Raw genomic sequence first — 26108 nt, forward strand, 5'->3', positions numbered from 1 at the left:
TGCGTGTCCGGAGCCTGTGCTCCGCAACGGGAGAGGCCACAACAGTGAAAGGCCCGTGCACCGCAAAAAAAAAAAAAAAAGAATAATCTTTATTTATTATGAGTTTCAACCTTTTTCCCTCTACCTTGGTGAAACTCCCTCTTCTTGAGTAAGCATATTATTTGGACTACCTGTTCAGGCACAAGGCTCCATATTTTATACAAGTGTATTAGGTACTTCATTTTTAGATAATGTTTAAATATCTTTGAACTGATTTTCTAAACCAAAATTTAGATAATGTTCAAAATAAGTTGTCTCTTTTGTTAATATATTTTAAGTAAATAATTACTACTTAGACTTAAGAATTAAATATAATACAATCTTGTCTTCACTATTTTACTTCATTATTTTTAAATGTTAATAACTTCACTTCATTATTTTAAGATACTAATTCAAGAGATTAAATTTTATATATACTAAAAATTAATTTCTATTCTGAAGGAAATAGCTATGAGGTTCAGATATAATTTTTAAAGTTTTATCACTATATGGAAAGTTTTAACATAGCCATCATTATGTTAAAATGAGATATGATGTATTTAGTATTTGTGGTAGACAGAATTCTGTCACTCCCAATTATCCCTAACCCTCAAATAATTCTCTCCTTTGTGAAGATGATGGGATATCACTCTTGTGATTATGTTACACAGATATAATTACAGTTACTAACCAGCTGACTTTGAGTTAATCAAAAGAGAGATTATGGGGTGTGTTTGGGGCTCTATATAATCACATGAGTTTTTAAAAAGCAGAAAATTTTCTCTGGCTGGTGACAAAAGGGGAAGTCAGAGAGACTGGAAGCAGGCAAGACCCACCACTGCTGACATGAAGATGTTGGGTCCACCAGGCAAGGAGGTAAATACGGCCTGTAGGAGCTGACAGTGGTACCTGGCTCATAGCCAATGAGAAAATGGACACTTCAGTTCTATAACCACAAGGAACTAATTTGTACCAGCAATACAAATAGAAAGAGAGCCCTGAGCTAGAGATGAGAACAAGTTGGCTGACACCTTGGTTTCAGCCTGTGATATTCTGAGCACCCAGCAACAGAGAACTCAGCCACACTGCACCAGACTTCCGACCTATAGACTGTGAACTGATAAATGGGTATTGTTTTAAAGCCACTAAGTTTGTGGTAATAGAAAGCTAATTCAGTATTGAAGTGGGAGGAAGGAAAAGAGGGGGAAGAGAAGTGTAAAAAAATGTATACCTCATAAACTGCAGGAAGTAGTGCACAAAGTAGTGCTCAAGGACTATCCTACGACTCAAAAATAACAACCCTAGCATAATAATAGCTCTTAACAGAGCATCTACCTACCAATGCAATGGGGAAGGTTAAAAAAAATAAAAGCCTACACAAAATTTTAAGTCTTTGGGGTTTGTTTTCTACATTCTTTCTTATCTGTGAGTGCCTCTCCTCATCCATTCAGATTATGAAATTCTTAAGACTAACAGTAACTCCTATCCCTACCAAAACAGAAAAGTATGTGAGTGATCGCTGGTATGTATTCACTACACTTAAATAAAAATTAGCTTCATTTGAATGTTACTACACTATCCAGGATAGTGCTTCCCATATAGCTGTGTGGGAACTCAGATGATATTTTAAATACTTCATTGCAGAAATGTAAAACATAAGAACAGTGTCGATGCTTGCAAGTTGTCTTTCTTAGGGCTTTTCCTTTATTCAGAGATGGTATGCCTCGCACGAACTTATAGTAATTACAAATGTCCTTACATGGCAAAATAAGAAACAGCAATGCAGCAGTGTGCTGCAGCTGGCTTGTACCAGCTGAAGACACCTACCTCATTGTTAAATTTGTATGAATCCCATGAGATGGTTGTTAAATACAGCCACTATTAAATATTAAAGTATAAAGATAAAATTAAATAAATTTTATGGAAAAAATGGTAAAAAAAATACTAAAAAGTTGTTACTCCCTAATTATTTTACTACATTTTACTATTACCTACATTGTGAGGTTATTTACATCTTTTGAATCTGTACAGTGGAACTACTACATAATGGTGTGTCACTGTGCCTTTCTTCCAACTCCACATCACTGACATTACATTGATAGCTTAAAATTGGCCATGATGTTCATACCATGGAAACTGGCAAGTACTACAAATCATGGCATGATGTATAGTTTTGCTGATTGTCTAGACATTTAGGAAAGCGATGAAGAAAATGTTAACAATACAGATTAACTATAACAGTGATTCATGTCTATAGCTGTTACATTGTGAACAACACAAAAACTGAGGAAATATTTTACAATATTCAAAAACTGTTATCCAAGTCATCAAAAAAAATCACAATAAAGTTCTGACATACATCATTTTTGTCTTACTTTTGTGCTAACTCATTAGTATAAAAAATCACTTAATATTCGTGTAAGAATTACACTTGTTCATCAATTGCAAGCAGAGTTTGGCTATAGATACAAGAGTTCAGGAAAAAAATCAAGGACGGTATTCTGTGAGAATCAGCTGGCCACATGGAATTTATAATAGAGAGTATTATACATGTATTATTATTTGTAAATTGTATTCTACATCCTCTATATCAGTAAAACTTATAAGACACACTCAGGTTTTTTTGGAAAGCCAGTTATTAAACATTTACCAAATCACCCTTCTTTTTTTTTCTTTAATGTTTACTGGTCCAGGGACTTCCCTGGTGGTACAGTGGTTAAGAACCCGCCTTCCAATGCAGGGGATGCGGGTTCTATCCCTAGTTGGGGAATTACGATCCTACCTGCCACAGGGCAACTAAACCCACATGCCACAGGGCAACTAATCCACGCGCCACAACTAGAGAGAAGCCTGCAACGAAGAGCCCGAATGCAGCAATGAAGACCCAGCACAGCCAAAATTTAAAAAAAAAGTTTACTGGTCCACAAATTACCAAAATTACAATTTGATACAGAAACAGCATTTATATTTTTAAATCACTTTTTTCTCTAGTTGTAGAATAAAAGGTTTAGTCCTCAGTAGGAAGAATTTTTGGCAGCTGTAAGTGGTGAGACATTTTCAAGTTGAGAGGAGGGTAGAAGTGGTGATAATCTAGTAACAGTGCTGGTGCAGTCTGAGGATCAGTGCTGGTAAGTAAGCTGTTCATTACTGGACCATGACAAGTATACAAACTAAGAAAAGCATTTGTACAATGGTATTTGGTCTGCAAGAGATCAGAAATTCAAAAAAAAAAAAAGGCCTGGTATCACTACTCTAGGATACCAAAGTTTGCCAGGAGAGTACACCTGATATAGTCCTGCTGAATAACTGGGGTAGCTGCCTTCAAGCAAATGCTGCTGCTACTCAAAAAAAGGGAGCCAGCCATAAAAAAGAATGAAATTTTGCCATTTGCAACAACATGGATGGACTTGGAGGGCACTATGCTAAGTGAAATAAGTCAAATCAGAGAAAGACAAATACCACGTGATATCACATATACGTGGATTTGAAAAAAAAAAACACAAACTAGTGAATGTAACAAAAAGGAAACAGACTCACAGATAGAACCAACCAGTGGTTACCAATGGGGAGAGGGAAGCGGGGAGGGCCAAGATAGGGAGGGAAATTAAGAGGTACAAACTAATATGTATAAAATAAATAAGCTACAAAGATATTTTATATAACACAAGGAATACAGCCAATATTTTATAATAACTATAAATGGAGTACAACCTTTAAAAATTATGAATCACTATGCTGTACACTTGTAACATATAATATTGTACATCAACTATAGCTCAATTTTTTAAAAGTAAAAAAAAAAAAAAAAAAATTGGAGGAAGCCAGGTGCCCCAGGCCAGAGGCCATTCCCAGAAGCTGCTAAGTGAAAGACAAATGTGTACCACTTGTTTCTTTTTATTCCACCTTCCCGGGCCAAATTTCAGCTTTCTTATACCATCACCACCAATACCATTTACCAATCTTGAGCTATCTTCACTCTCCTTTAAATGCCCAGATGCATGGCTAATGTTTTATAAATACTTACCTGATTTTAGTTCATCTATTAGGCTATTTTTATATGATGTACCACCCCTCTCTCCCAGCTTTTCTGGATGTCTTGAATATTATTTGTATCTCCGGTTTTGTAAAATAAAAATATATCATTAAAAATGTTTAGAAGATGTTTAAAAGATCTTTAACTTCTTTCAACTTAAGGATAAATTATGAGCTAAAGAGTAAAGATATTAATATTTATTGATACACAGTATTATTACACAATAATATATGATAATTAACTAATATTAATTAATTCTTGACCATAACCCAAGAATTTCTCAGAGCTTGTTCCCATGGAACTATGTCCCATGAGATGATTCTTTAAAAAAAAAAAAAAAAAAGGTACCAATGTGCCAGTGTTCAACAAGTATGTAAAAATACCACTTTCTACATCTTTATCTTGGAGGCTGATAGCATACTTTAGCATAATAAAGCATTGAAAAGTCATATATTAACTCTGTGTAACCAAGAATTTCCCAAACTTACTGAATAAGGACTTTTTTTTCCCTTCCAGGGAACACTTCCTAAAACACCATAAAACTACTTGTTTGCAAAAACATGTTTTGGAGCATTAGCCATCGTTCAATCTCACCACTGAGCCTGAGGCCATTCAAATTAACTCCTTCCTATGACAGTCCTATCTATAGCTAAGTGCAAACACCTTTATATAGTGCCTAAGGAATAGCCCAAATACATTTTGGTCATATTGTAAAATTTTTTCATCAGATCTTATAACCCTATTATCAGGCTAACTAGCTGCTCAAACTTGTCCATGACCTAAAGACAAATTCTTGTAACTCTGTATCTAAGTATAATAGTACTTGACATGTTTAAAGAAATATCCCTAAAAAAAAAAAACAATATAGTAACGCTCCCTGGTTTTTCTAGATCTCATTGCATTAGTTTCTATGACAGCATGATTTCCTTTTAAGTGCTTTGGAATTGTTTTGCCTTGGTTTTCGTAGGAAAGTCAACACGAGTTAGGAAAGAAATACACTCATTTTGATTTGCAGTCATCCCCTTCTGAATAGGAAACAACATTATAAACTAAATTGTGCAAGTACTAGAATTAGCTGTAATCGTCGAGGATATACAAATTAAATGAAATTGGCTCTTCACCCTCCAGTTTAAATGAGGTAACTGAAAGCCAAGAATTAAAAGTTTATAATAAAAAGGTAAAGTGATAGATAGGAACAGAAGAAGAGCAGATGCAAGCTAGGCAGCAATGGGCAAATGATTGAAATTTCAAGCTAGTTTTCTTTTGTTAAAAGCAGCTCCTCCAGTAAAGAAAAATTGATTAATCAGAGAAACTGACAAGGATCACAGGAACCTGGTCAATTTCTCTTAGCAGCCAGCTCCATGTGTTAAAGACTTTGAAGCAGAAAGACACTGATTATCAATTTCCTACAGAAGCTCTTTACACCAGGAAGAGGGAGTGGGGGTGGAAGTTGACCAACAGGAGAAACACACACACACAGACACACACAAAGTGCTAAGAGGAGCAAAATGAGTGAAAGATTTTAAAATAGAAGTGTTTTAGAACAGATGGGAAAATAATAGCACAAAGAAAGCAAAGGCTAAGGTGAATTTATAATGTGGAAGAATATGTCCTGCATCCTTTGTGATGCTTTATTTTTGCTAGCTAAAATACGATGTTCCAGAACCTAGTGGGGCATCCAACCTCAATTCTGATAAACATTAGCTTAAGAATGGGCCGAACATCCAGGAGACAAGAGAAAATTTATAGCATGAAATACACAGCAGAAACTGATAGCAGTTTAAATATATGGTAGGAATAAAATTAATAACACAAGATTAGGGTGGGCTGTTCCTTGTGGTTGTGTTGAGAAAATGAGTAGGGTGGCCAAGAATTTAAGTGGGCATGATATGAAAAGGTTAATTCAGTTTGAGTATAGAGGGGGAATCTCTGTTTAAAGAAGATTCATGGGTGACAACTAATAAATATGTGGATAAGCAGATAATGAATGAACCACTGTTGAGAAAGGAATATTTAATGAAGGTATAATAAAGGCTGTTTCCTTTCATATTAAATGAAAATTGTTCCTTTAATATAGGTTTTTAATGCCTATAATGCCAGACAGACCTGCAGTATATTTGCCACTTAAAATTAGGTCAGCATATAATCTTCTGAAAGTAAAAAAGGAAAATATATCTTTGTGTATCTCTGAAACCAATTTGGGGATTTCAAGTCGAGAGGGGCTCCTGGGAACTCCATATGTCATACACAATTTTCAAACTCAAAAAAAGGACTGTTTTTTACCTTTTAATATCTGCATCATTTTCCCTGCCCAGAATGCTTTTTTACTCCTTTGCTCTGTAGCCAAACATCTTCCTTTCTAAAAGAAATAAAAACTCACCTTCTCTCAACTGCAAATAACACTGACAGGTACTTAATATGCTTTGGTTATATATACAGATTCATCAGAACTTGTACAAACTGATAAGTTTTAATAACAATTATTTCATGGCATTTTATTAAATTTAAGAAACTTAAATTACAGAATTTTAAATAATATATTTTAGAAGTGAAGGTCATCTCTAAATAGTTATTAGCAGAATTGAATCCCATTATCAGCTAGGAGAAAAAAATATTAACTTGCCTATAAAACTGAAAACTAGCCAAAGATTAAATAATGACCTTCTAAATTTTTATACAAAATAAATACAACATACCAATCCTTTCTACATTTAGCATGTGAAAATAAAGACATAGTAACATGATTCTGTTGTTTTTTTCCTGAATTTTCCCAAATGATAAAATTTTCCAATTTAATTTATAATTTATTTTCCTATAATTTGATTAGTATTAAACTTCTCTAATTTATAATTGGCAGTGATTTGACAAAGGGAATTGAGAGTTATTTTCCCCATTTGCAAAAACAAATATTAGACAAACGGCATAAAAAAACAAATGATTCAAAAATAGCATTTGGGGACTTCCCTGGTGGCGCAGTAGTTAGGAATCTGCCTGCCAATGCAGGGGACACAGGTTCAATCCCTGGTCCTGGAAGATCCCACATGCTGCGGAGCAACCAAGCCCATGCGCCACAACTACTGAGCCTGCGCCTTAGAGCACGCGAGCCGTAACCACTGAAGCCCACGTGCCACAACTACTGAGCCCACATGCCACAACTACTGAAGCCCAGGCACCTAGAGCCCATGCTCCGCAACAAGAGAAGCCACCGCAATGAGAAGCCCGCGCACCACAATGAAGAGCAGCCCCTGCTCACCACAACTAGAGAAAGCCCATGTGCAGCAATGAAGACCCAACGCAGCCAAAAATAAATATACTAATTAATTTTAAAAAAATAGCATTTGTTTTTTAGTTATAAAGAGAAAAAGAGTAAAAAAAAAATACACTAAAAGGTAAGCAGTGGTTAGCTCTGGATGGTGGGATAATCGGTGATTTTTATTATTGTCTTTATACTCTTCTTCGTCTAAACGTCCCATAATCAACATGTACTACATTTATCATCAGAATAATATGTAACATTCTGAAAATAAAGTGCTAAAATGTTTCATATTTAGCTTTCAGTCCATAGTTACTTAAATATGAACTTCTTGGTAATTTCTTATCCCAAATGTTCAGCCCAAAATCATTTTAGACTATATTTTAGTCTAAACAAAAGATTACAGATATATGAAGCACTATATATTTGGTAAATCACTTAACCGAAGTCATTAAATCAGAGGTTCTCAAATAGGGACAATTTTGTCCTTCAGGGGACATTTAGCAACAGTGGGAGATATTTTTGGTTATCACAACTGGGGAGGTGTGGTCCTGGCATCTAGAGGTTAGAGATCAGAGATATAGCTACACATAGTATAAAGCAAAGGATAGCCCATCACAGCAAAGAATTATCTGGCCCAAAAGCTCCAACCTGGCCCAAAGTGCTAACATTGAGAAATTCTGCTGTGAATCGTTAACCTCTACTTCTCTTTATTAACAATACTACTATATGTAACTCAAGGTATAATTTTTAGAATGCTCTAGAATTCAGACTGAGTCATCATCTCATATATATTATTTTTTTTCCTTTCCCCCCACATAAAACACTTTCTTTTTTTTTTAATGCACATGTGCCAATTCTGAGATTGATTTCCAGAGTTCAAATATTACTATGAGATTTCTTTAAATTAAAGATACTGAGGACTTCCCTAGTGGCGCAGTGGTTAGGAATCTGCCAGCCAATGCGGGGGACACAGGTTTGAGCCCTGGTCCGGGAAGATCCCACATGTCGCAGAGCAACTAAGCCCGTGCAGCACAACTATGGAGCCTGCACTCTGGAGCCCAAGAGCCACAACTACTGAGCCTGTGTGCCACAACTACTGAAGCCCGCGTGCCTAGAGCCCATGCTCCAAAACAAGAGAAGCCACCGCAACGAGAAGCCCGCGCACCACAACGAAAAGTAGCCCCTGCTCACCGCTCACTGTAGAGAAAGCCCGCGTGCGGCAACGAAGACCCAATGCAGCCAAAACCAAATTAATCAATTAATTAATTAATTTTTAAAAAGATACTGTATTTTATATTGAGTATTGTTAGTGTATGTTCCTGTTTTTTCACAGTGAAGACAGAAGATAAAAAGAGAGATAGAGGAATGGGAATGCATGAAAAAGGAATTTTCATTTGTCTTCTTCTGTTCATTGCTATATCTCACATATTAGGTGTTCAATAATTATTTGTTGAATGAACTGATGGAGCTAAGTCCTGATGGAGACTGCCTACCACCATGATCCCCTCTGGAAAGTGATCTACCTGCAGAAGCTCACCCCTGGAAGAAAGACCTCGGCATCAAATCATATCATATGCCTGTCTTTAATTCCAAAACTGCTGTATCTGATTTGCCTTTCAGGTCTGTGTTCTTTTAGGTAAGGACCCTAGGCAGCTAATCAAGACTGGGCTCTGATCTTTAAGATCTCAAGTACAGATGATAGGAAGTTGTGCGACATTTTGAGATTATAAAAACGGCAACAGCAACAATTACTGGTTGGACATGAGGGATAAAGAAGAGTCCTGAGTCAGAAACGACACTAACTTTTCATATCCAAGTAAACCAATTTGATGAAAGTTTGAGATGGGGATGGGTGAGAGAGGCACGTCCTCCAGACTGGAAATCACTATATATGAAAGGAATTGTCACTGGTGGAAGTTCTACCCAAGGAAAGAAAATAAAGTTCAAGCCTTCTGGACTTAAATAGAGAATTAGACACAAAGGTCCTTCCCCTCCAATAAACTGCAGACATTTTAGACTTAGCAAACTGTGGTAATAAATATAGCACAGAAGCCACCATCTTTTCTGCTAAGAAAAAAGGGAGGGGGTAGAAGCCCCAAAGCATCCTGGGCCCACAAAAGCAGAATGTATAACTTGATGTATAATGAACACGTATGAGTGATATTCAAAGGGAACTGAATATAAGTTGAACATTAGGTTTTCTTAAAGAAGAGTTTACATACACTATCTTGGATGACATTCATATCTTTTTATCCCATGGAAGATAGGAGAAAATGTTCCTAATGTATTATACTTTTTTGAATGTTCAAGAAATGGTTTTGAGTATGAATTATGAAAAGCATGCTCCCATATACTGCATGAAATACAAAATTTGGTAAGACAATTCAAGAGTTTACAATTTAGTCAGAGACACGAGACAACAAAATGTAACAGAAGACAATCTATGACAAACGGAGTTTTGGAATTTATAAGAAGTAAGCAAGCAATTCTAGCTAGAAGGATAAGGAAAGCCTCAGGGAAAGAAGGATCTAAATTTGGGGCTGGATTCTGAAAGATGGCAGTGATTTCCAAAAGTGAATGCAGGAAGGAAATTAAGGGAAAGACAGTATTATCTATGCAAAGGGGAAGAGGCAAATTAGTATAGGGTACATTGTGACTTGACAAAGCAAACAACTTAAATAAGTATGAGAGAAAAAATTGGAAAAGTAGATTCAATCAGGTCATGAAGAGGTAGGATGCTTGGCTAAAAAGTCTAAATTCTATCTGAAAACAAATAGCCAATGAAGCTTTTGGGAGAGGGAGTACTTTAAAGAAATTCATAAATAGCAATGTTTAGGGTGAGGACCAAAGGATAAACCTGCCTGATCTCAAGCTGGCCCAGCCCTGGCTTGAGTTTCTTCTTCCAGCACTGGTCTACCATGCCCCTTACCTGCTGCTTCCACCCAGCAAGCACCTGGCACCCTACCTACACACTGGCCTTTAGAGGCTCTTTCACCTCTCCTCATCTCTGCACATGAAATGCCCTCTTGGGCTGCCAAGTTCCTAGGTATTTCCAAGGGCAATCTCAAATGGTCTCTTCTTTTATAAAGCCTTCCTCACTACTAAAAAAATGGGCAATTCCGGCCTTATTGCTCTTATGCTAGCACTTATCACTCTGTGGTAACTGCTGGTCACATACACAACATACACAACACCCCCCCACACACACACACACACAATCTAACTGCAAGCTTCTTAAAGACAGGCACTGGACATTACTGATCTTGTAATCCTAACACATTGTAAAGCTAATGTTCATTTTCCCTCCCGCCTCTGTACATTCCCCCTTTCTCTGCTGGAATATTCTTTTCCTTGTTCTTTGCCTACTCATTTTTCAACACCCATCACAAATTTACTGCCCCAAAGAAGCCTTCCTGATCCTGAAACTAGGTCAGAACCCTCACAGTTATATACTTACAGCACCATGTACCTTTTCTTCATGGCACTCATCATGGTTTTTATTTTACTTTCATTTATGTGATCTGATTGTCTGTCTCCCCTACTGTTCTTTAAACTCCGTTAAGTCAGAATCAGAATCCCTGTCTGCTTTTGGCTCACAATTGAATCTCAAGCACTTAGCATAAGTTATGCATATTAATATAAAATTAAAACAGCTAAAAATGTGGCTGGAACCCAGAGATTCAAGAGCACTGCTCTGGAGTCATAGTGCTGGCTCAATTGTGTGAAATTAGGCAATTCACCATTCTAAGATCATTTTTCTCCATCTTAAAAATGAGACAACAGTAGTAACTATCTTTCAGAGCTGTGAAAATTTAATGGATGTAAAATGCTTAGCACAGTACTTGGCATATGCAAACACTCTATAAAACTTACATGATAGGGCTTCCCTGGTGGCACAGTGGTTGCGCGTACGCCTGCCGATGCAGGGGAACCGGGTTCGCGCCCCGGTCTGGGAGCATCCCACATGCCGCGGAGCGGCTGGGCCCGTGAGCCATGGCTGCTACATGATACTATTATCATCATTCTGTTATTGATGTCCTGATCACTATCACTGCTACAGTATTGATTGGCTATGGCTGAAGGGTTCTCTTGTTTTGGCAGAACAGAAGCCTTGTTACAGGGGAGTCACACCAGTGTCTTTGGATGATCCGGAGTTAGGATCAATGATGGCAAACTGGGGTCTATCCCCCGGGAATGGTAGTAGTGGGAACTTAGCATTAGCAAGAGGCTAAAACAAAACAAATATAAATGTTTGTTGATCTGGAAAGGGTGTAGACTAATAGAAAGGAATATATGATTACATTCTAACTGTCTTTTTTAAGCATTCTATCAAAAGATTGCTTATACTTATCATTTTATATTACTTTAAATATGTTTGCAATTATGTCATATTTTTGTGTTTGTCCTTTTAGTAAATAACATTCAAAAATTTCAAAATATCTTTGGTTTATTCCATAAAACATAAGTATTATACAATATTCATTTTTATTATCTTTCAGACATAAATTATAACTTCTAAAATCCTCTTTAAGCTAATTGTGAGATTCCATGACCATTCTGCTTAAGTTTTTCAAACTAGGGTCAGTAAGTATGAGAAACTTAAACCAACACATGGAGCTAAGTAAAGGGACTGCCCTTTAAGATGAAGAAATGCTAGCGCAAATATCTACAGTACAAAGAAACTTGGGCCCTTCAGCAATCTTACACTACAGTTTATAGTGTTTACCACTCTGAATCTGCATTTCCTTACTCATCCTGAAACAAACAAAAGAAGGAATTTATGAACAATCTAAGGAAGTAAATAATTAAAACATTTCTAGATCTATCAGAATCAATTTATTTTCATTGTTAGCCTATTTTATGAGTTTGTGGTTTAAAAAGCCTTCTAGGCAAAAATATGCTAGACACACAAACATTATCTTTAGATGACAAATGATATTGAGTAAAACAGTTCATATAAACTTTCTTTGGAAATTTAGGAAAATACTTCAAATAATCAGTAAGTGTTTAGAAATGTTAAAATTACCTAACCGTCCATGGCTTTTTTTTCAGAACTCACACTCCTCTTCAAAGTTAGGAAAATTACTGGCAACAGCCTTTAGAAACAGTATAAAAGATTTAGCCAAAGCTAAGTAAAGAGAGAAAAGTGGTGAAGGACTGAATTTGACTTTGTTAATGCCTAAAACAGACAAAGTAGACTTCTTTTTTCTTAACATCACAATATCCAGCTGTACCAAAAATGAATTCTAAATTAGAGTTTGATAAACTGTAATATCTGTTATTAACCTCTTCTCAACTACACTCTTCTCCAAGGGATGATACTTCTGCTAAAGACAGACACTTTCTGCTGAGTGACTGCTTTTTTCTGGTATCTCTAGAGCTAGGGCCCCAGGCTTCCTTCCCGAAGGGGAGTGGGGGAGGGGAAAAGGGGGAGGCGGACACTAAAGAGAAAGACCACTTAAGGCCGTAATAATTCCCGGTGGCAGATCAAATGATAATGTTAGGGCAGGAATCATTTGGGGACAACATAATGCTTTAATAATTGGGGTAATTTATTTTTTCAATTTACAGCCAAAAATGGGAACACATACATACGTATCAAAATAATGAATTCTATTCCATAAAATCTTACTCTTAAAACATTATCCCATGTCTTACGAGATTTTCCAAAACTCATTTGAATTTTGTAAATTCAAATAATTGAATACATGTTGAACACTGAATCTCATAGGAAATTCTGGATTACCTTTAGGAATATTAATGATTTAACAGTGACCAAATACTTTTAAAAGTAAAGGCAGAGAGTAAGGAAAAGTGGTCAATAACTAACAACTTCCCAAACATTACTTATTAAGATTTTTTATATTAGAATATCTTTAAAAAAAATACCCAACCCTAAAGAGCATGTACTGAAACAAATGTCCATATTTACTTGGCCCTTCAGATATTTCAACAATTTGAAAAATTATTTCCCATTTTTTATAGTTTATTTTAGGGGAAAGAAAATACAGAAATCAAATCATTCACCAATCATATATTTACAGTAACCCTCATGAAAACAAGTAGCAATATTCCAAGTGGTATTACTCCCCACTAATGAACCTTGTATACTTCTGACTAAACATGAAGACACTTAAAGCCATAAAAATTCATTTAACTACTCTTCTCCACACAAGTTAAAGAAAACTTTGCAGGAGAAAAATAGAGTTATAAAGGGAAAAGCACCCAACTTTTCACTTTCTAATATCATATTTTGTTAGGAAAATAAAAGCATGCGGTACACAAAAAACCTGGTAGTAATTTTTTAAAATTAGACTTTGTTTCTTAATCTTTTTATTTTAAACTCAGAGTGACACTAAGATACTAAATGGATTATTTCAACAAAAAATGTCGGTACTAATTCACATACTTAATAATAGATTGCTGGTGTTTTATGAATACCTTCCTATCCAAATGGTAAGTGAAGAAGTATCACATATTTGAAAGATTTAGTATCCTAAACCTTTCCTCAAAGCACAATTTTAGTGGCAATTTAAACATTAAATAAAAAATCAATAAATATTTAAAAGTTAATTAATGAAATATACTGAAGTTCAAATACTCAATTGTAAAGCACATGCAAAATAAATCACTTACTATACACTTTAATGTCAATGAAAACATGAAAACATGACAAGCACACTGCAGACTTCAAACCAGATCCTGGTTATTAAAAAACTGATAACCCAGTGTTATTAAACTTAAGTAGCTTTTCTGAATATCTCAACAGATTTTTCATAATAAAATATCTGAACTAACCAAGTTATCTTGGATAACAGCAAAATCATAGGATTAAATATCATTGACTTTCAAGATGTATAAGACTATTGAAAATGTAAGAAACAATGTTTTATATAAGAATTTATTTTATTGAAACAACATTTTAAATAAAAATGCATACAGGATTTTAAAACACAGTAGGATTTCTCCTTAGAAGTCTTTTAAAAGTACTGACTTGCAGGGAAATATCATGTGTCAAAGAACATTGTATTTTAAAAATCATTGACAGGATACTTCTTTTAGAACTACTGTTTTTCAAAATATTTTATTTATTATTTGGGGACAGCTATACTGTTACTAAAACAGAATTTAAAGGTTTGGGAAAACAGCTTAAGAACAAATTTAAATAATTTTAAAGATTAAAATTTAATAGTAAATTATAACATCATGACTAAATCCCCAAATTGGGACTAAGCATCAATGTAAATATTCTAAGAGCTGGATAGCATTTTCTCCTAACAGCTGGCTACACCACTTACTATACTATTATAGAGAGGTGAGAGAGAAAAGGAGCAAAAAGAAATACATCCAGTTAGCTCCTTCTTACATGTACATGCAGTCCTGTAACACATTTTTTTCCTATCAGCAAATTTTCCTGACTAATATCATCCCAAACACCACTGCTACTTTCTTTACACTGTGAGTTCTGAGAAATAAGCTACAGTTAAAAAACCTCAAATGATACTACAAGATAACTGAGAGAAAAACGAATACACTAAGAAACTACCATGATATAGATAAGATCATGGTAGTTTTATTTTTAAAATCTATTTGGTAACCTTTTTTTGGCTTCCTAAAAAACTGCATGGAGGTAATATAAGGTATAGTTGTTCAAAACAAATATTTTAATGCATAAAACACGAATTAAATAAGAGCCACATTTCAATAAATATTTCATATAAACATAACATTTGCTATGTTATGCATTTTGAGATTCACTTCAACCCTATCTGTAACTAACTAAAAAGGAAGTCACATGACTTACACAATGAAAAAGAAAGAACAGTTTTCTTTCCTTTCCTTTCTACAGGAAGAAACAAAAGCTTGGTATTAGCTATCCAAGGCCAACGGGTGGGGCCTGCAAGCCAAAAGGCTGTAATGGATTGAGGTTAATCTTAATGGACGCCCACTTTAACCTTATGGAAGCATCAAAAATGTGAAAACTGCAACCAGCGCTTGCATAAAATAACAAACATTTAATGTAAATTAGGTTTTACAACTAGAATATTCTACAGGGACATAATTCAGCTTATAAACAACGGTGCTGTTTTTGTTGGGGTAAAATCACCTAACTGTGATTCCCTACACAGATACACACACCATCCCCCCACTGGCACACAGATACTTCACAAGCTTCTTGAATAAATAGGAGTATCCAATGTCCAGGGTGATGGGTGGTCCTGAGGTCCTGAACCAGAGCTGTATACTTTTAAGGGATGCTGAGATAAGAACAAAGTGTTTTGTGTTTGTTTAAACCTGGGTCTATATTTAAAGTCTTTACACCATTATTGATACAGTTCATAAACTTGTGCTATAGTTGATTCAGGAAAATTTTAAGTGTCAGCATAAATGCTAGAAATTAAGCACATCAAAACAAAATACTTTGGGGCTTTTGTAGATTGAACTCAAATTAATAAATTCGGTTTACTTAAAAGTAATCACTACATTTCAAAGGTGTTAAGTCTCAACCTGAGACAGAATATCTCACCAAACTTTCACTACCAACAGGATGCTTTTCTAGCATCTAATGAAATAGCATTATTTAAACAAAATTACATACATCAAATAAGCTGCAGTGGCATGAAAAACTTCAAAAATAGTGAAATTAACCCATGTGAAGTCACAATCAAGCATCAACTATTATGCCCATTTTTATTCTCCAGGCTTTATTAGAAGTCTAATATAAAGAGATTTTTTGCAGAGCAGAAAGGCAGGATTTACAAGTGGCCCAAGGAAAAGATAAGCAATGAATAGTTCTGACCCCGGCTTCTCCGGCTTGATCAAGTGGGTCTGCAACCTGAGCCAAAGGGCGCAAATTCCTCCCCATTCAAAATTCTTCAATGGCAAGGGGGAGGAAACAGTGAAAGGGGCAAACATGCAAATCCAACTGTCCTTAGATTTAGTATTCAACTAAAAATTTTAATTAGAGAGCTAAAAAAAAAAAAATGAGGTCAAGAGTGTGATTAAATTTCTGACTCATAGTTTAACCAATCCTGAAAAGAGAAGTTTTTTGTTTTTTTCTTGTTAAAACTGAAAAAAAATCATTCATTTATCCTTTTAAATGTATGGCTTACACTGAACTGTGTTAGGTGCGTGTCTCTCGTATCATTTAATCTATTTAAAGGAGTTGCTGAAAAGTGGAATTAGTTTCCAAGCACCAGTGTTTCCATATTGTAAGCAAAATGATGTATTATTAAAATCCTAGCTGGGAAAAAAGTTGATAGAATTCATTCATTCCAAGCTTTACAACACATCAATGATCTATTAAGTATTTAAAGTGATAGATATAACCTGTGTTGTCAGACTTCTGTTACAGACTGATCTAAGGATAAAGATAATTCATTTGAATGAAAACACGTTAAGATAAAAGAATTTAGGAACTACTGCATCTAGGAACTTTGTAGCTACTAACAGTGAAGACCTAGGGAATTGCTTACAAAGCTTAACAAATGGTCGTGAACAAATCATGGCCAAAGTAAAATTAATTTGAAATTTACATAGAGTATTTATATAACATAGAACAATAAAACTGAAAAGAAAAATTTAGAGTTATTAGTAAATTAAACTTACAAGATTTTGAAATAGAAGGTAACTTTAAGATGAACAAAAATAATAAATTTCAGTGAGGTTTGATTTTAAAAAGTGTTTTATAACAAAAAGAGCAGCTGGTAAAAAAATAAGCATATTACTAATTGCACAATAAAATAATATGATTCGCAGCAATGGTAAAGACAGTTTAGTTTCTATGCATGAAATCTGAAAACTATATAAGACTGATGAGAAATCATTGTATTTAGTTCAAAAGTTTAAAAACTAATATTTATTTTTCCATCATAATTATCCCCAAATTATGGGTAGAGAGAGGAGCATAATTAAACTTTGTAAAAAGAAAGTGAGTAGTACATAGGAAAAATGAGCCTTTGCTTCATACCTTGTATGAAAAGAATGAGAATTGGAAAAATCTTATTAAAAAGTTTGCCAAAAGGAAGTAAACAGGAAGAATATATAGCAATCTGGAGAGCAGAAGTCTTAAATCTATCACCGAACAATGCTTTACACTTAGTATGTGATCAATGAAAAAAATAGTTGAATAGATAAATTATTGAACCGGAAGTTTTTCTAGAGTTACCACTTCCTTAAAATTTAATACTTTTATACAGCAATAAGCCTTCTCGCCGATTTAAACCTCTAAGAATGTTTACACAAAAACTCAGTTGAGACAGAAATTCATTAAATTTCTGACAAGAAATAAGAACATCAATAGCCTAATTATGCCTTTTAGGTAAGCAGTGAGTTTATGTTGTATGAAAAAGTACCATAAGGGTAAATGAAATTAAGTTTGAAGATTAGTGAAATGTATGCTAATTAATCTCACTTTCACAAGCACAGAAACTACTGGTGATAAGGTCATTGTCGAGCAGAAATAACTAAAGAGAAACAAACAAAAAACATGAAAATAAGTGGATTGTATTTCATAAAGGATAATGGGTTGTAGCTTATATCTAAATAGACAAAGTTAAAAGAAACAGGTCAGTTAACCAGTTAATATGACATATCAATATCATATAGGACAACTGTGCCTCTCTTCTTCAAGGGTGACTACAAATGGGCACAAGGGAACTTTTTTGGGCTGATGAAATGTTCATGACTGTGGTGGTAGTTACACAATTGGTGAAAACTCATCTCAGTGTATACTTAAATTTGGTGAACTTTATTCTATATAAATTATACCTCAATTAAGTTGACAAGGCAAAAAAAATAAATGACATGAGCTTACTGTCTTTTAAAAAAATCTGACAAAGATTTATATGGTGAAGGTATTAATAAAAATATAGTGCTTGAAATGAAGATTAAAACTAAACCTGGACCATTAGAATTCTTAAATTATTTTCATGTATGATACCTCAGTTGACCTTTACCCCACCCCTCAAAAATAGGGACGGCAAGATATTATTGCCACATTTTACACATGAAAATACTGAAGCTCCTTGGAAGCAACTAGCCAAAAGTAAGAAACCCACCCAAGTGGCACAGCCAAACACAAACCTTCATTTCTGATATTTTCTCCCTCACTCTACCACATGATATCTCCTTTGTAATAATAACTATGTACAAACATCACTGAGTCCTTACTATCTGCCAAGCTCTGTGTTAAATGCTTTACATGTGTAATAACATTTAATTCTCATAATAACCCTATACAAAGTGGGTACTTTTTTGTCCCTTCCCTTGTAAGATGCTGAAACACTGACAAGGTAACTTACTTCCCCTACAGACATATAATAAACTGGGATTTGAACACTGATCTATTTGACCAGATTCTATACCATTCTATCATATCTCACAAGTATTAAGTAATTATTAATAGAGCAATAGGTATTAAATTATCACAGCAGGTCTATTTAAGACAATATTTCATATTTTTCCCTTAGCCTATACTGAAGAATACAAACTGAATATGTATACCTGAATACACAGGTAAAAATCTCACGATGAAACAAACTATTAAAACAAAAACATTTGCATCACAAAATTATGTCCAAGTCTCAGTTTATATACTGATGTGTTAAACAATATTAAACAATACTCTATACCACAAAATTATAATAAAAAGCCTTATAGTTCACTGTAATTAAAATTAAGCTATTAATATTATGCAATACATTTTGCCTAACTTTAAAGAGAACACATAAAAGATACCAATTTCATTCTCAACCACAAATATATACCACTGATAATAACTTATCCCTGATTTTGTTGTGGCAAAAAGACTAGTTTACATTTTAGTTTATTTATTCAACACATACTTGCTAGGCAGTTTATATAATAGTATCTCTACTCTTTACAACACCTGAAAAGTTAGGTATTATTATTCCAATTTGCAGCTGATTACAGAAAGAAACATAAGACTAAAGCTATCAATTATCTATAAATCTTATTTGAGACAGCATTTCTAAGCTGTCAGATATTTAGATATAGGAAGGGGGGCAATCATCAGATAATCTAATTTGTTGCTAGACAGAAGATAAAATTAATCCTGATGTATCAAAATGCAGCATAACAAACATTTTTATTACTCAATTAATAGAGTACTCTTTTAAAAGATCATTTCTCAATGTACCCCACTGACCTACAATGTATTTTTTGATATATTACTGTTATCAATTTTTTTGATATTAGAAAATATTACATTATTTTAGATAAGAATATAAATCATTTAAGTTCCTTATGGGCTGTATATGTTACAGTGCCATAACCTCAGTAACTACATATTGAACAAGCTGAAGTTCCAGTAAGAAATTCAGTGAGAAATATCTCAATATTTAGTTCCAAATCAAGTCTACAAAATATATTTAAAGTAATAAATTTCCCGTTGAATCAGAAATATCCTTACTTTATTTGTTTAGGTTATACTTGGTTTAGAAATAAAAATACAGTACACCATATTTTTAACTAATAACTTTTAATCCCAATGCCAATAAAACTTTTCAGTTAAGGTATACAAAACTATCTGCAATAGTTAGGTAATTTCTCAACAGGATGATGAATTCAACCAAATTCAAACCCTTATTAGGGTTCCTTGCTGTCCAAAAGCAACAAAATTTACCTGGAAGGACTACCATGTTGAGTCCAAGTAACAAAACAAGTTTTTAACTTATGAAACCCAAGAACTCTGAGATGAGTTAAAGACAGGTTAAAGATATTATGCTAAATACTCATAAGTGGCTTGTCACATTTGTTTAAAAAACAGTTCTTGAATTTATCGCCTTCATTTGCTGTGAATGGTCTTTTTAAAAAAGGAGAATCAAAAATAAGTAAGAGGAAAATATTTAAGAGTTATATCAATACTCTTTAAAATGAGGAGTGAAGATGATGTCTTAACTATGTACCCAATTCACATTTCATGTTTGAAATGAATGAGGATATCTTTTTAGAAGTATACAGAAAAGTTCCTGAAAATGGATCAGTATTTGAAAACCAGAAGGAATGTATCCAATATCTTTTAAGACAATTAAAGTCTTATACAATTTTTATTTAAATGCCTTTAAATGTGATTTTATGATTAAATAGCTTCAAAGCATTTCATTTGGGATTCTTCCAAACTGGTCATGTGGGCAATTCATCTTGAAAATCTGGTAGCTTTAGGAACCATTTTCAAAATATTAAAATGCATAACTCACTAACAAATGAGGTATAAATGTTTATTATCACATTTTTAAACTTCTAAGATTTCTCTATCTAAATACGGTTTTTATTTTGATATTGACAATTTCAACAGCCCCAAGAAAAAAAATAACCATATCTATTCTGAGTGTGAAAAATGTTTTCACTCTAAACTATGACAAAAGTAATATGGCTAATAAATTGGTAATTAAATATTATGAAAAGCCCTTAAACATGAGCATATTGGAGTAAATCAGTTTTCATAATTGTGTAGCGAATTAATGTTAAAAACACTGAGACATGAACTCCATGCTATACATCAATTGAACGGTGTATAACACTTCAATTTTTATGTATTTAAATATTAGCCAACTCCAAATGTTTTCATATCCTATACTATTAATAAAAATGCTTTAAACTTATCTCTTATTTCTTCTATTTCCATTACTCTTTGAAATGTTTTCTGAGCAAAGTAATAAAAGGAACATAAAATATATAAAATCTTTGTAATATAGGCATTTGTATTCTCATAAAGATCAAACTATAAATCAGAAATAAAGTGCAAAAGAAGAAAACATCAGGCTTCCCTGGTGGTGCAGTGCTTGAGAGTCCGCCTGCCGATGCAGGGGACGCGGTTTCGTGCCCCGGTCCGGGAAGATCCCACATGCCGCGGAGCGGCTGGGCCCGTGAGCCATGGTCGCTCAGCCTGTGCGTCCGGAGCCTGTGCCCCTCAATGGGAGAGACCTCAGCAGTGAGAGGCCCGCGTACCGCAAAAAAAAAAAAAAAAAAAAAAAAAAAGACGAAAACATCAATACCTGAAAGGTAATTGAAGACTTAAAAACCAAATTAAATATTTAAGCCAACTGAGTAATAATAGCTAAATTGCAATCATTTTGAAATTTGGAAAAGAATTCTTACATAAACTGTGAAACAAATGAAATACATTTATGTTAAAAATTCTTTGTGGAACTTCCCTGGTGGTGCAGGGGTTAAGAATCCTCCTGCCAATGCAGAGGGCAAGGGTTCGAGCCCTGGTCCGGGAAGATCCCGCATGCCGCGGAGCAACTAAGCCCGTGCTCCACAACTACTGAGCCTGCGCTCTAGAGCCCGCGAGCTACAACTACTGAGCCCACGTGCCACAACTAATGAAGCCCGTGGGCCTAGAGCCTGTGCTCCGCAACAAGAGAAGCCACCTCAATAAGAAGCCTGTGCACCACAACGAAGAGTAACCCCCCGCTCGCGGCAACTAGAGAAAGCCCACGCGCAGCAACGAAGACCCAACGAGGCCAAAAATAAAAAGAAATAAATTTATTTTAAAAAAATTCTTTGTATCCCATTTGATGGCAAATAATCCTAAATATATAACCCAACAAGAAAATATTATTATGCAAATGAGCTGTAGAGAGGGTAATAAGGAGAATGGATTCCAACCCTCCTCTGGACAAAATAAAGTTCAAATGATCATTTTGATCTTATTAGTTGAGATAATGACTTTAAAAATAAATGTCAAAATCTATGTAAAGAAAAACTTACATAATAACATCAACAGGTAGTTATTGAGTAATATTGCTCTTCTCCATAAAAGATCTAGTATTTAATTACCATGTGATTCATTTAAAGTATCATCACATATATAAGTACTATTAAATGATTATAATAGTTCAGAAAGTTGCCAGAGACCCTTCCAGGTAATTTAGACATGTTACCCCACAATCTAACTGTGGAGGCAAATTTTTTAAAACTTAATAACAATAAACTGATAGGAGTATTAATTATTAGCACTTACAAAATAATTGTATTCTAAATGATGAAATCAACTGAGTAAGAACCTAGACTTAAAATCTGTATTAATCATCTATACTCTTACTACTACTCAGTCAGTGTTTTGCACTGGATGCTTAAGTAAGAAATTCCTACAAATTTATCCTACTTACAAACTAAATCATCACCAAATATTTTAAACACTAAAAATTTTAAGGAACACCTCAAAGACAGTGGGCTGTGACAAAATTCACAACTATAATATTTATACATTTTTGTTAAGTTTTTAAAAATACTGAATGCTATCAAGGTTTCAGTATTAACGTGTCAGAATACATCTATTCATTACAAATCCATAAAAATACGATCATTTAAATCACCAGTTAACATTAGAAAATCCAATCAAGACAGTCATTTTAAACCAATGGTCACATACCATCCTCAAATGGCAGAGTCTCACTACATTCATAACAAGTCTGAAGATAGAGAAAGGACAGCACCTAAGTCTTGGGCATGTTTTTGAGGAGTTGGTGGCATTACAGAAACTAAAAGAAAGTTTGATTGTATTTTTGCCAACAAATTGTAAATAGAATTATGTAACCATAAATGTATAGCTCTATTTTAAGAACACACATATATTCTCTTCATTTCATAGCAACTGATTGTTTTTGATGTGCAGTTCTTTGCAGTCAATATTTTTAAAGGAGAAAAAAATGTCTGGGTGCCTTGGCATGAATTTTTAAATATTATTTTAAAGAAACTAAAATCATTTCTTTTTTTATTTCCCCAAACATATACTATTAAAAACATGTTTTAGAATATTTTTTTAAAAATCTAATGACACATGTACTTCTAAACAGTCAAAAAAAACCCCCACTACTTCGTATATTTAAAATAATAATTAGATGTCGCTCTAGTTGAACATTTAAAATTCCTGATTATCTATGATGCCTATTCTTTCATAACAAAATAGTATACAGACATAACGGGGAAAAATCTAATTTATAATTATACATCAAATCTAGTATGCTTTCAAAAATTCTCATACGGTAAAAATGGCAGCTAAAAAAATAATTTTTAAAATGTCTTAAAAACTTCTATAAAATGGTCCTGAATCGCAACCTGATTGTGTAAGTGATGCTCACATGATATCTGCACACATTACTTATGGCCATCAAATTGTTACTTGTAGCTGCTTGGCTAAAATCAGTGGGATCCTGCCTTCTTCAAAACAATTATTCATATGATTTATATGCAATTTATATAAGCTTCAATATAAGACAGAAACCCCTTTACCTAGGCATCAAAGTTAAGAAGCAAAAAAAAAAAACCAAAAAAACAAAAAACCCAGCAACAACAACAAAGCCACTGATTCTAAATAGTTTTCCCTAGGAAAAAACTGAGATATATTTCAAACAGCAAATACTTTAACCATCAAAAACTGCCCTAAAATGTCACTTTCTAATTTTAAATTTAAAGATTATTACTGCCCTGTTTTTTTACATCACAAAAATGCTAATACGTGAGTTCTACTGACTTTTCACATACTTCTTTCTAAGAATGTATCCAGATATATTCTTATGAAAAATACAAATACATATTTTTTGAGTTTTTATCACATACATCGTTTTAACACTGTTCTATTAGTAAATACATGATGTGTAACAGAAGATTTAAAGTAAATCTAATATGAATAATCAATGTTTGTACTCTAGAAACTATTCACTATGTATATAAAAAAACTTCCAGCAATATAGCGTTTCTTAATTCAGTGGATATAGGAACATTTATCAACATACAACCATTAAATAGCTTAAAATTGTATGTCTCATTGTTCTAGACATTAATATCAGTTAATAAAATGTCTACTATTTGAATATATTAAAAGGTAAACATAGAAAACCAAATTATAACAAGGCGTGATGAGACAAAGAAGAAAAGGGCTATTTTTTTTCATTCATCTATAAAACAAATTTATGAGATTGTAAAGGACAATTTAACAACCTAAAGAAGGTTCAAAGCAGGGAAAGCAGGGGCCTGAGAGAAAATGGATTTGTCAATGATTTCAGTCATTCAGTCTAGGGAGGAGAAAAGCAGAAAATGTGGCTTCATTTTGCCATATTAAAGTAGGAGGCATAAAATCCAGTAGCCTGTCTGTGGACTTCTATTTATGTATTTAAACCCTGTTTCAATTCACAGATTATGCTGATCCTTCCACATGTAAACAGCCAATAATGATAGCCAGGCCTTTAGGAAAGGAAAACACACACCACACAGCAAGGTCAGGAAGCTACCAAGCACACAGGACAACAGATCAAAACAGAATGGTTTCATATGTTTCTATTGTTTATATACTTAATTTGAAGATGATATTCCTTAGGGGGGAAAGGAGGTTGTAAATTATTACTAAGAACATGCAACATACTATCAACCAAAACAGAAAATTTTTATGCAAATATACTAAATATTTATTTCCTGCATGTATCTATGTCAGTCAACCTGTAGGACTGATATGCATTCATTCGATTATTTTTAACTCAGATGTCAAGCTAAAATAAACCTCTTTAGTCCTAAATCCCTTTACTACTAAGAATTCATTACATTTAATTTGTATTTCTCTAACTTCTTTCGATGAAATAATCAAGCTTGCAAACTGTAAATACCTTTTTTTTTTTTTTTTTTTTTTTACTATGAAGAGATTAAGCACAACAGAGGAGTGAAAGGGGGAGAGGTATTAATTTCCTTGTTTCTGGGTAAAATTTCGAAAATGAGAAGCAATGACATTCTATTTGGTATTTAAGCATCTTAAAAAATTACAACACAATATAAGCAACAGTGGAAATTTACCCCAAGCAGCCCACTAGCACATTTTAAACATACAAACTAGAGCCGCCTCTGGCCACATGTTTTTTTGAGTTCAGTCTCTTAAAGAGACAGTATCCTTGGACCTATGCCCTACACGGAGCACATTTCTAAAATGTTTGATTACCAACAATCCTCTCTTGCATTTCTTCAAATCCATACTAGGTCAACAATGTTCTACTCTATTTTACTGAGAAATCAAATTATTTTAGTTTGAATCTACAAAAGACTACCGGACAGATATAAAGTAATTGGGGAAGCTACTGTGATTAGAGATGTCTAAAATAAGGGGACCTACAGATTTCTTATAACAGCAAATTGGCTTAAAAAAAAAAAACAAAACTTAATATGATCACTGTTTCCTCATTCATTTCCCACTCATTCCCCAGGCACAGGCCACATAAAGTATCGTAACCGGTAACACCGGAAGCTACACTACAATTTCGCTGTCGAAAGAAGAGGGGAACTTGCTTAATCAAGTCAACCACCACCCAGAAGTGAAATTTCAGAGATTTCATTTTCTGTTTAGGAAAAGACACCCAGGAAGGTGCCCATGCACACACCCTAAAAACTGTATTCACTCGTGACTGTAAGGAAGATTTTGAAGGGCACATTATTGTAAGCCCACTGACAAAACTACCGGTCAGCTCCTCCACATGAAAAAGGTGAAGACGAGGAGAAAAAACCAAAACCAAAACCAAAACAAAAAACAAAACAACAGTTTGGCTTACTTGGTGTACAAATACATCGACTGGACTATCCAAGGGGCTTCCCTCTCGGTTTATCATGGAGATGAATCCAAATCCCATTCGCACGTTGAACCACTTACAGTGGCCAGTTCCGTGCAAAACCTGGGATTCCTCCTCTGCCTGCTCCGGCAGCTTCCCGGGCTCTTCTCCACCACCTTTGCTTGCCCCGCCTGAGTAGAACAGGACAAAAAAGTCAGTTAGTCAGTATTCCCATACAGTTCAGTGA

The 26108-nt window shown here is 34.2% G+C and overlaps 1 protein-coding gene across 1 annotated transcript in view; it reads right to left on the reverse strand.

Annotated features, from left to right (window-relative positions):
- The window catches only part of LIN28B (lin-28 homolog B), a 117518-nt gene that overhangs the window by 91100 nt on the left and 310 nt on the right, over nt 1-26108 (reverse strand). The window contains exon 2 of the mRNA XM_007110799.1: nt 25865-26052. Within this exon, the coding sequence (XP_007110861.1) occupies nt 25865-26052 (188 nt within the window). The remainder of the gene's footprint in view (nt 1-25864; nt 26053-26108) is intronic.

Source organism: Physeter macrocephalus, chromosome 10, assembly GCF_002837175.3.
Source record: "Physeter macrocephalus isolate SW-GA chromosome 10, ASM283717v5, whole genome shotgun sequence".
In the NCBI taxonomy this organism is placed as follows: Eukaryota; Metazoa; Chordata; class Mammalia; order Artiodactyla; family Physeteridae; genus Physeter; species Physeter macrocephalus.